Source organism: Spermophilus citellus (assembly GCF_964194105.1).
Source record: "Spermophilus citellus genome assembly, chromosome: 2".
Classification (NCBI taxonomy): domain Eukaryota; kingdom Metazoa; phylum Chordata; class Mammalia; order Rodentia; family Sciuridae; genus Spermophilus; species Spermophilus citellus.
Window position 1 is genome coordinate 174,354,097 of NC_138183.1, and position 12,568 is coordinate 174,366,664.

General features: G+C 40.0%; 1 protein-coding gene across 1 annotated transcript in view; it reads right to left on the reverse strand.

The window, feature by feature from the left end:
- Positions 1-12,568, reverse strand: part of LOC308631085 (piwi-like protein 4) — a 107,635-nt gene that overhangs the window by 32,055 nt on the left and 63,012 nt on the right. The window contains exons 4-5 of the mRNA XM_081262011.1: positions 11,554-11,768; positions 421-542 (exon numbers count right to left, since the gene is read on the reverse strand). Coding sequence (XP_081118137.1) covers positions 421-542; positions 11,554-11,768 — 337 coding nt within the window. The remainder of the gene's footprint in view (positions 1-420; positions 543-11,553; positions 11,769-12,568) is intronic.

Consider the following 12,568-nt stretch of genomic DNA (forward strand, 5'->3'; position numbering starts at 1 on the left):
GGAGCAAAAGCAGAAAGCAGAAAGCTTTTTAGATCCCACATCAACCAATGAAGAGTAAAATAGGACCTTAAGTAAGTCAAATATAGTGAACTTTTCAGTCAGGGGATCAGGAGTGGAAACAGGTTCAAGAAATAAAAGCAAAGGGCACCCTCCCTGCTGCCAATGAGATGGAAGTTACCCTCCAATTCTATATCTCAACCTGGACAATCCTGGATAATGGTGGCTATGTCAAGGGGAGGCTGTGATGACTGTATGGCACATGGCTGCTTGTGTTCCTGAAAAGTATGTGAAGACCTGCCCTCAATAAGCACTGTAGGGGCACACACACACTGCCTACCATGTGGTTGACCATTTTAATCCCAGGCTCCATGGTGAAAGGTGCCATTAGCCCAGATTAAATTCACATTTCAAATGCCTTACTTCTTGAAGATGATATTGAAAACTTGGATGCACACAGGGGAGCTTGATGGCAGCTCCCTCATAAGAGTGACAGTCATCTTTACAGTTTCACCTCTTCGAGTTTCACTTGATAATTCTGTGACCTGGAAAAAGAGGTACTTAAAATGCACTCTATAGATTATCCCTAAGTGTGCAGAATGCAGATATGATAAAATCATCACAATTCAATATGCATTAACAAAAAGAAAAATGAAGGTGTTAGCTATGAGTAGTAATCTAATCATCACATTAAGTTTGAAAGGGTTTTTCTTTCCCACCCCCTGTGTCTTACTGATACTAAGAAAGCAACACATTTTTCTGCTCTCCAAATTCTTGAAGGAGAGTCAAAGCCAGGCTCATGGCTCAAAGATTTGATCCAAAAAGAATTCCACAAAAATTGGGTCTTGACCTTTACTGTGGGGGGGGGGGGAGATGGGTCACAAATTATTTCAAGAGTCTGAAATAAGTTAGTTACATTCTCCCAAGAAAATTTCACGTATGCAAGAGTCCACAATGCACCCACTTTGGGAGGGTTCGTGTATGCCCAGAAGCAGCCTATTAGTGGACTGCCTTGCCTCTCCCAAGTTCACAGATTCCAGAACACAGTCTCTCACGAGTTTATTCCTAAAGCAAAAAAAAAAGAAAAAGAAAAAGAAAAAAAGAAAGCAAAGCAGACATGGGAAGACAATAGGGAAAGTAAGGATGAGGGCAGGAGAGAAAGTGGTGGAAGTTAGAACAGATAAAAAATCTGATTTTAAAAATTGTGGCAGTGTGTGACCCTGGAGATCCAGGCTGTCTGATTCGTTCGGCCTGCCCCGCGGCTACAGAAGGCATGGCGCCGCAGAGAAGGGATTAACTAGCAAGCAGGGAGATAATTGGCTGCGACATGGTGGAATCCCGCCAGCCAAGCCCGCACTGACCCCCGGGCTGAGTTCGGGATTTCAGACGGGGAAGGAAGCGGTACAGTCCCATCCCACATAAGGGACACTCCACTAAGGCAATCAGCGGCCACCATCTTGGAGAGCTGAAGTATCCACCGCCACTCTCCGACAGATTGCAACAACAAAACAGGTGTGTGTCACTCAGCTCAGCGCCCATACATAGGGGGATTTCGCATAAAATCTCTCCTAGGCTTTCCGGGGGAGGGAGTATCAGAGTGAGCCTGCATAAAGACTAAGGGAAAACTAGAGGCACCTGACCTTCAACCCCCCCTCCCATCAGCAGCCAAAACAAAACCTGTCTAGCCAGCGCTGGGGGAGGGGCAAGCAGAAAAAATCAAAACCATAGAGTGCCGGGGATCCCAAAAGCCAACGGTGTGACCCCGGAGATCCAGGCTGTCTGATTCGCGCGGCCTGCCCCGCGGCTACAGAAGGCGTGGCGCCGCAGAGAAGGGATTAACTAGCAAGCAGGGAGATAAGTGGCTGCGACACGGTGGAATCCCGCCAGCCAAGCCCGCACTGACCCCCGGGCTGAGTACGGGATTTCAGACGGGGAAGGAAGCGGTACAGTTCTATCCCCCACAAGGGAAACAAAACAATAGAGTGCCGGGGTTCCCAATAGCCACCCTCCACACCCAACAAACGGCAGGCCCAGAGTACAGTTTGAACTGCCGAGAACCATCATTCAGGGGAAATCTGGTCTAGCAGGAGAAACCAAGCCTAGCAGGAGAAACCAGGGGACTAGAGGCAAGGCCCTCGCGACTGGGCGGCTGGAAACTGCAGGCCCACTGGCGACAGTTCACCCACTTCCCGCGTAACTGGGCGGTAGGAGAACGCCTGCCTGCTGGCGACTGATCACCTGCCCGCGGCCTGTGATACTGGGCGGCTGGAGACCGCCCGCCTGCCGCGACCGGGAGCTGAAACCAAACAGAGACAGTCCAGTCACACCCCCCCATTAGGACACCCCGGCAAGGAGACTGGAGCCCGTCATAGCAGAGTAGTGTCGTCACTGGAGCTCGGACGTCGGAATTCCTTCCCAGCGGAATCCACGTTAGCAGGCATAGTTTAACAACACAAAGGAGAGACATCAGAGTAATACAGAAACAAAACAAATCTATAGAAGAGAGCAGAAACACGACAATCAAATAGAGCTGGAAAGTAACGTGGACAACATGAGAAAACAAGGGAAAAAAGGATTACAAACAATGCAAGACAACTTAATTCTACAGGAGGACATAGAAACATCAGAAGCAGGGATAGGGAAAGAACTCAAGGCATACCTAACTCGAATGGAAAGGAATATTAGAGAAGACATGAGACAGCAAGTCCAAGAAATAAAAGTATATTTTGAAAATGAATTAAACAAATAAATTCAAATGGCAAAGAACGAACTCTACCAGGAGATAGAGATCTTAAAAAAAAAATCAAACAATAATCCTAGAATTGCAGGAAACTATAAACCAAATTAAAAACTCAAACGAGAATATTACAAATAGACTTGATCAAGTAGAAGTCAGAACATCAGATAATGAAGACAAGGTTTATCAACTTGAAAAGAATATAGTCAACACAGAAAAGATGCTTAAATCCCACGAGCAATCTATTCAAGAGATATGGGATGTCATAAAAAAACCAAATTTGAGAGTCATAGGGATAGAAGAAGGCACAGAGATTCAAACCAAAGGAATGGACAGCATATTACATGAAATAATTCTAGAAAACTTCCCAGAGATGAAAGATGGAATGGATTGCCAAATCCTGGAAGCCTACAGGACCCCAAACATTCAAAACCAAAATAGACCAACTCCAAGACATATAATTATGAAGATAGCCAACGTACAGAACAAGGAGAGAATATTAAAAGCTACGAGAGAAAAGAGGCAGATTACATTTGGGGTAAACCAATTAGGTTAACGACCGATTTCTCATCACAGACTTTGAAAGCGAGAAGATCCTGGAACAATGTATTTCAAACACTGAAAAATAATGGATTCCAACCAAGAATACTGTATCCAGCAAAATTGAGCTTCAAATTTGACAATGAAATTAAAATCTTTCACGATAAACAAAAGCTAAAAGAATTCACAGCAAGAAAACCAGCTCTGCAAAGCATTTTGAGCAAAACACTACAAGAAGAGGAATTGAAAAATAGTGCCCAAAACTAACAGCAGGAGGTATCTCAGTAAAGGGGGAGGAAAATAACCAAAAAGTAAAACTAGCCAAACTAAAATAAATAAAGAAGCATGACTGGAAGTACAAATCATATCTCAATTGTAACCTTAAATGTTAATGGCCTAAACTCACCAATAAAGAGACATAGGCTAGTAACCTGGATCAAGAAAACAAATCCAACAATATGCTGCCTTCAGGAGACTCATATGATAGGAAAAGACATATACAGGCTGAAGGTAAAAGGTTGGGAAAAATCATACCACTCACATGGCCCTCAGAAGCAAGCAGGAGTGGCCATATTCATATCGAATAAAATCAACTTCAAACCTAAGTTAATCAAGAAGGATAAAGAAGGACACTATATACTGTTAAAAGGAACCATCCACCAACAAGACATAACAATCATCAATTTGTATGCACCCAACAATGGAGCTGCAACGTTCATAAAACAAACTCTCCTCAAGTTCAAGAGTCAAATAGACCACAACACAATAATTATGGGTGACTTCAACACACCGCTCTCGCCATTAGACAGATCCTCTAGACAAAAACTGAATAAAGAAACTATAGAACTCAACAGCACAATCAATAACCTAGACTTAACCAACATATATAGAATATATCAACCATCATCAAGTGGATACACGTTCTTCTCAGCAGCACATGGATCCTACTCAAAGATAGACCATATATTATGCCACAAGGCAACTCTTAGTAAATATAAAGGCGTGGAGATAATACCATGCACCATATCTGATCATAATGGAATGAAATTGGAAATCAATGATAAAAGAAGGAAGGAAAAATCCTACATCACATGGAAAATGAACAATATGTTATTGAATGATCAATGGGTTATAGAAGACATAAAGGAGGAGATGAAAAAATTCTTAGAGTCAAATGATAATACAGACACAACATACCGGAATCTATGGGACACAATGAAAGCAGTTTTAAGAGGGAAATTCATTTCTTGGAGTTCTTACCTCAAAAAAAGAAAAAACCAACAAATAAATGAACTCACACAACACCTCAAAAACCTAGAAAAGGAAGAGCAAAACAACAGCAAATGTAGTAGAAGACAAGAAATAATTAAAATTAGAGCAGAAATCAACGAAACTGAAACAAAAGAAACCATTGAAAAAATTGATAAAACTAAAAGTTGGTTCTTTGAAAAAATAAATAAGATAGACAAGCCCTTAGCCATGCTAACGAAAAGAAGAGAGAGAACTCAAATTACTAACATACGGGATGAAAAAGGCAATATCACAACAGACACTACAGAAATACAGAAGATAATTAGAAAGTATTTTGAAACCCTATATTCCAATAAAATAGAAGATAGTGAAGATATCGATAAATTTCTTAAGGCATATGATTTGCCCAGATTGAGACAGGAAGACACACACAATTTAAACAGACCAATAACAAAGGGAGAAATAGAAGAAGCCATCAAAAGACTACCAACCAAGAAAAGCCCTGGACCGGATGGGTATACAGTGGTGTTCTACAAAACCTTCAAAGAAGAATTAATACCAATACTTTTCAAGCTATTTCAAGAAATAGAAAAAGTAGGAGCTCTTCCAAATTCATTCTATGAGGCCAACATCACTTTGATCCCAAAACCAGACAAAGATACTTCAAAGAAAGAAAACTACAGACCAATATCTCTAATGAACTTGGATGCAAAAATTCTCAATAAAATTCTGGCGAATCGAATACAAAAACATATCAGAAAACTTGTGCACCATGATCAAGTAGGATTCATTCCTGGGATGCAAGGCTGGTTCAAAATACGGAAATCAATAAATGCTATTCACCACATCAATAGACTTAAAGACAAGAACCATATGATCATCTCGATAGATGCAGAAAAAGCATTTGACAAAGTACAGCATCCCTTTATGTTCAAAACACTAGAAAAACTAGGTATAACAGGAACTTACCTCAACATTGTAAAAGCTATATATGCTAAACCTCAGGCTAGCATCATCCTAAACGGAGAAAAACTGAAGGCATTCCCTCTAAAATCTGGAACAAGACAGGGATGCCCTCTATCACCACTTCTATTCAATTTAGTTCTCGAAGTACTAGCCAGAGCAATTAGGCAGACAAAAGAAATTAAAGGCATAAAAATAGGAAAAGAAGAAATTAAATTATCGCTATTTGCGGATGACATGATAATATACTTAACAGACCCAAAAGGGTCTACAAAGAAGCTGCTAGAGTTAATAAATGAATTCAGCAAAGTGGCAGGTTATAAAATCAACATGCATAAATCAAAGGCATTCCTGTATATCAGCAACAAAACCTCTGAAATGGAAATAAGGAAAACCACTCCATTCACAATATCCTCAAAGATAATAAGATACTTGGGAATCAACCTAACAAAACAGGTGAAAGATTTATACAATGAAAACTACAGAACCCTAAAGAGAGAGACAGAAGATCTCAGAAGATGGAAAAATGTACCCTGTTCATGGATAGGCAGAACTAACATCATCAAAATGGCGATATTACCCAAAGTTCTCTACAGGTTTAATGCGATGCCAATCAAAATCCCAACGGCATTTCTTGTAGAAATAGACAAAGCAATCATGAAATTCATATGGAAAAACAAAAGACCCAGAATAGAATAGCAAAAGCAATTCTAAGCAGGAAGTGTGAATCTGGAGGTATAGCGATACCAGAGGTCAAACTGTACTACAAAGCAATAGTAACAAAAACAGCATGGTACTGGTACCAAAACAGGCAGGTGGACCAATGGTACAGAATAGAGGACACAGAGACTAATCCACAAAGTTACAACTATCTTATATTTGATAAAGGGGCTAAAAACATGCAATGGAGGAAGGATAGCATCTTCAACAAATGGTGCTGGGAAAACTGGAAATCCATATGCAACAAAATGAAATTGAATCCCTTTCTCTCGCCATCCACAAAAATTAACTCAAAATGGATCAAGGAGCTAGATATCAAATCAGAGACACTGCATCTGATAGAAGAAAAAGTTGGCTACAATCTACATATTGTGGGGTCGGGCTCCAAATTCCTTAATAGGACACCCATAGCCCAAGAGTTAATAACAAGAATAAACAAATGGGACTTACTTAAACTAAAAAGTTTTTTCTCAGCAAGAGAAACAATAAAAGAGGTAAATAGAGAGCCTACATCCTGGGAACAAATTTTTACCCCCCACACCTCAGATAGAGCCCTAATATCCAGAATGTACAAAGAACTCAAAAAATTAAACAATAAGATAACAAATAACCCAATCAACAAATGGGCCAAGGACCTGAACAGACACTTCTCAGAGGAGGACATACAATCAATCAACAAGTACATGAAAAAATGCTCACCATCTCTAGCAATCAGAGAAATGCAAATCAAAACCACCCTAAGATACCATCTCACTCCAGTAAGATTGGCAGCCATTATGAAGTCAAACAACAATAAGTGTTGGCGAGGATGTGGGGAAAAGGGTACACTTGTACACTGCTGGTGGGACTGCAAAAAGGTGAGGCCAATTTGGAAAGCAGTATGGAGATTCCTGGGAAAGCTGGGAATGGATCCACCATTTGACCCAGCTATCACCCTTCTCGGACTATTCCCTGAGGACCTTAAAAGAGCGCACTATAGGGATACGGCTGCATCAATGAATATAGCGGCACAATTCACAATAGCTAGACTGTGGAACCAACCTAGATGCCCCTCAATAGATGAATGGATAAAAAAAAATGTGGCATCTATACACAATGGAGTATTATGCAGCACTAAGAAATGACAAAATCATAGAATTTGCAGGGAAATGGATGGCATTAGAGCAGATTATGCTAAGTGAAGCTAGCCAAGCCCTAAAAAACAAATGCCAAATGTCTGCTTTGATATAAAGAGAGTAACTAAGAACAGAACAGGAAGGAAGAGCATGAGGAAAAGACTACAGTAAACAAAGACGAATGGGGGGAGAGAAAGGGAGAGAGAAGGGAAAGCATATGGAAATGGTAGGAGACCTTCAATGATACATAAAATTATAAGAGGTTATGAGGGGCAAGGGGGAGGGAAAAAAAGGGAGAGAATTGAACAACAGCAGAGGAGGTAGAGAGGGAAGATGGGAGGGGAGGGGAGGGGAGGGGGGATATTAGGGGATAGAAAAGGTAGCAGAATACAACAGTCACTAATATGCCATTATGTAAAAATGTGAATATGTAACAGATGTGATTCTGCAATCTGTATTTGGGGTGAAAATGGGAGTTCAAAACCCAATTTGAGTCAAATGTATGAAAGATGATATATCATGAGCTATGTAATGTTTTAAATAATCAATAAAAAAAAGAAGAAGAAAAAGGCAATAAACCTCAACTGCAAAGATATGAGGAAGTTAAAACCGAGAAGTTAGGTCGCTTACTCAGCAACAACCAATTTTTTACTTTAGATAAATATTTCCTATGAGAAATAAAATTGAATTAAACAGAAAAAAAAATTGTGGCAGGTCTGGAGAAATCCCCTGAGATCTTATGTAGCCTGAAATGGTGTTATAGCAATGTGATGAATGCCTGACTAGATTTCTATCACAGCTCCCCAACTAAACCGAAAGTTACTTCAACCAGACAGGACTCTGTGCAGGCTTATGAAATAAAAGAATTCACAAATCAGTCATTAAATATCAATCAGCCTTCAGGGATTTTTGAAAAGGGCAATGAATTAGAAGTCAGCTAATTAGCAAACATTTACATATTTCTATATAAATGCCCTTTTCTACAGTTACAGTGTAGTTTAACCAATTTTAGGTTAAATGAAGGTCTGGAAGCAAAGAGAAATGGACCTTTCCCAGGGGATGGCATATTTCATTGAGATGATTTCTTGCCTCACATAAAATTGTACAGAGATCAGAACAGCTGCAGGAAGAGCTCATCAATATCAGGAAAAGTCTGGTAGGCAGGAGGGGTGTGCAGTTCTCAAAACACTGCAGGGACTTCAGGACAAAGGATTACAGTCAACAAAGGATGTGGAGGTGAGGAGTTAAGGGGAGGTGGCAGCAGATGGTCTCAGGAACTGCAATTCCCAGCAGCCACTTAAGATCAAACTCCTCAGCCCCCTTGGCCCCTCCCTCACCAAACACCAACTGCTCCTTCACTTCCTTCATCTGTTACTGGACCCACACCCTCCAGTCCCCAGGCTGCTAACCTCAGAATGAACTTTTATCCTCCTCCTCCATCCACCATCTAATCAATTGGCCAGGCTTAGTGCATCTACGCCAGCAAGTCTCTAATCTATTTCAGCTGTGTCAATACCACTATTAACCACAGAGCTGAAGTGCATATGATGTGGAAACGGAAATACCATAATTCACTGCCTCTTACAGCTTGTGTGAACCTGGAGCAAGCAACTGTTTAAGAACTTTTCTCATCTCTTAAGCAGGAGTAAGCCTAACTTATGCCACAGGGTTGTAAAGACTAAATAGGATAATGCGCAGGTCTTATCATATTCTAAAATATGACCCTTCCTTCCTATCACTGCGTCTTTGCCCCTTTTCACTAGGAATTCCCTTCCTCATTGTCCACATCAATGATCCAAACCCTATCTAAGAATCTAAATAACTCTCACTAAAGTATCCTACGAGGAGTGAGCTTGCCTTTCATCAAGCTCTGTACATCACCCTTGGGGCAAGATACTGAACCTCTCAGGCTCCAGAATTGTTGAGAGGATTAAATGAAATCATGTTACTAAGAGTGAACAGTCCACAATTTCAATGAAGTCTGGTCGGCATAGTAGCAGGAGTGGGGTAGCAGCTGCTGATTGGGAATAAGGTATAAATCTGCTCATCTCAAGAGAGGAGTGCTGGAGCTAATCTAAAAACAACCAAGCATAGTACTTAACACTTAGTAAATGTTAGCATAATCAAAATATTAATTAGTACTTAGAAACTTATTCTTCCTTGCACTGTATTTATTTGTAACTTTAGTAATAACTTAGAAATTTTTGAGAAATCAATGATAATACTACCAAACACAAAGTAGGCACTTCATAAGTGTATGAGAGTGGCAAGCAGATATGACATGATAGCAACCCCATCAGTCGTGGCTGTAGGTGCACAGTGTGGGTCTGGAGAACACAGAAAGGCCAGATGGCAGCTGAACAGGACTTTGAGAAAACTATACCATCTGGGGATGCAGAGAGTGAATTTGTGGAGGGGCTCTTCAATGACACTGCATACTAGGAAATGTGTGAGGATTGGCAGAGATGCAGGGTTAAGCCTAAACTGATAGTAGGACCAGGAAAAGAAGTGAGAATCACAGCTTCATTGTTGGGACCCTTTTCACTGTAACTGGGTGGCAAATCATATGTTGATAAGGAACAAGAGGACACTCTACACACTGTTAAACCTGGCATCACCTGGGTCTGGATATGAAACAAACAGGCCTGATTTGTCACACATTATGTATTTAATCTTCTGTTTTGCCACTGGCCTCCTCCTTAGACTCCACCCCTACCGACAGAAATGTGTTTGACTCATATCACATGCTCATTTTGAATGAAAAATGAGCAGCACTAACTTAATCCTAGCACCTGCAGAGCAAAATTTGTCCATTTTGGTTAGGTACAATTAAAGCAAGCCAGATCATTCATGGTTCCTATAAAATAATGTTAACATACCTAAAACTCTAAGCTATTGCTAAAATGAATCTATGAGAGCAAGATAATCTTTAATAATAATACACATGAGGTATAAAATTTAATTATAAGAAACTGTATTAGCATGCTAACAACATCTGCTCATAGAACAAAGTATTGAAGGAACCAACCAATAAGGACTTATGGGGAGTAATAATGTTTCCGAATTTACAGATCCAGACTTCTTAAACTACTAGATTTAACCGTGTGGTATAGGGGGCTGGGGATAAAGCTCAGCTGGTAAAGTGCTTGCCTAGCATGCACAAGGCCTGGGTTCAATCCCCAGCACCACCAAAAAAAAAAAAAAAGAAGAGAAAAAAGTAACCGTATGATATAATTTTAAAGTCCCACCTCCAGACAAAATAATTACTCAAGTAACTCCTACAAATCTCAGGATCTCATAAAAGGGTAAAGAACCCAAGAATCTCAGAAATGCATTTCTTAAGGAAACTCACAGATTTGCTTATTGGCTAGAAGTTTCGATGTATGCTATTAGCCCCATATGCTCAAAAAATTGAACTAAAGGATTAAACTTCCCTAGGCCCAGCAGTATAAAGCTTTAATTCCGTGTTCTGTTTTACCTCTTCATATGAAAAACTGGGTTTTTTGGTAGCAATTTTTAAATATCATTTTAGAACAAAGCATATGATTAAAAGTCAATATCTTTCTTTTAGGATTGAAAGTGTTAAAAAATGAAGAAAAAATATGAAATATTCAACTGCCATTTCCAGTGGTCACATTTTTTAAATACCAAGAATTGAAAGCAATAACTCACATTTTGTATGATGGAGCAAATCAGAAAAGAACTGATAGTGTTAGATTCAAAGACTGATGTGAAATTATTTGAGTACACAGGCACAACTGTGCAGGAATGAAAGCAAGAACAATAAATTTAAAGCTCTGAAGCCACAGGCTAGCTGGTGTTTCTTAAAATCTTGCTTGTTTTGGGAAAAGTTCTTAAAAGGATGCCTATTTCAAGGACACTTAGAGTTCTTTTTTTTTTTTAGAAGAGAAGAGAGAGAGAACAATTTTTAATATTTATTTTTAGTTTTCGGTGAACACAACATCTTTATTTTATTTTATGTGGTTCTGAGGATCAAACCCAGCGCCCTGCGCATGCCAGGTGAGCGAGCTACCGCTTGAGCCACATCCCCAGCCCAAGAGTTCTTATTTTTTAAGATGCCACATCACCAGCTTCTTAATTAAAAATTCAATTACCAATGACATTTTTACTAGTAAGTCTTTTTTGCTCTCAAGCAAGGGAATAGGAAACTAAGTACATACACGCACGTGTAAACACACATAAATCATCACAAAAATAACCATACTATACCTTTTCTTCTAGCTTTTGTGAGAGGAAAAGGACAGTACCATCAAACGCTTTTGCTTTGTTGGAAAGTATGCTTTGACTATAAAGCAAAGCAATCCTGAGCTTTCTAGATTCTAATTCTGGAATATATGTCACATGGTACTGGTATAGCTGCCAGTCCTGGGGCAAATCTAAATTAAAGAGATTTGTAACCAACATCACAGGTATTCCACTGGAACCTAGGGAAGACAAAAAACAATTCTTTCACCAAAAAAAAAAAAAAAATCACTGTTAACATTAATCACATCATTTGAAAATTAGTTTGCATGTGCACAGTAGTTGCATAAAGCAAGGATTTTTGTTTGATGACAAAAGATAAGCTCTAAAACTTGAAGCCTAATAACTGTGTTGGAATTTAGAGTGGATGGTGTGTGAAGCCGGCCTCAGAGGAAGTCAGGAGCAGACAATGACGTTCATGACTTGGGAGAAGAGAAGCATCTGAATTTAACTACTCCACCTTCCTTCCGCCTGCCTTCCAGCTCTTATTCTCTGCAATTCAAATCGACTGGAGTAATATTCTCATATGCTACTCTGCAATTATGCTGCTCTCATTTTCAAAGAAACTGTCTGGTTCTGAGCGTGACTACAACCCCCAACCTCCGGGAAACCAGATGATCAAAAGTTAACAATACTCCTAAAAATCCTGGAAAAATTCCATTAATGGTTAGACTGCTGTTCAAGTCCCAAAGAAGAGCCTTAGAGAGGGAGGGGAGTGTTGGAAGAGAGGAAGGAACTGTACCTTTCCTGTCCAAAAACAGACAGGATCTGAGGGGGGTGGGGTTCTGCAGACACATGGAAGCCATGTGTGCTTCCAGGAATGCCATTCCCCTATAGGAATTTTTATTCACATCTGAAATGTCTATAGGACAAAATCAGGGATGGCCAGGGCACAGTTAATGCTCAGGCTGACTTATATTTCCCCAGGACAGAATCTAAGAGGATACTAAGGAGTTTCTTCTCAGCTCCTTATAGGGAATCA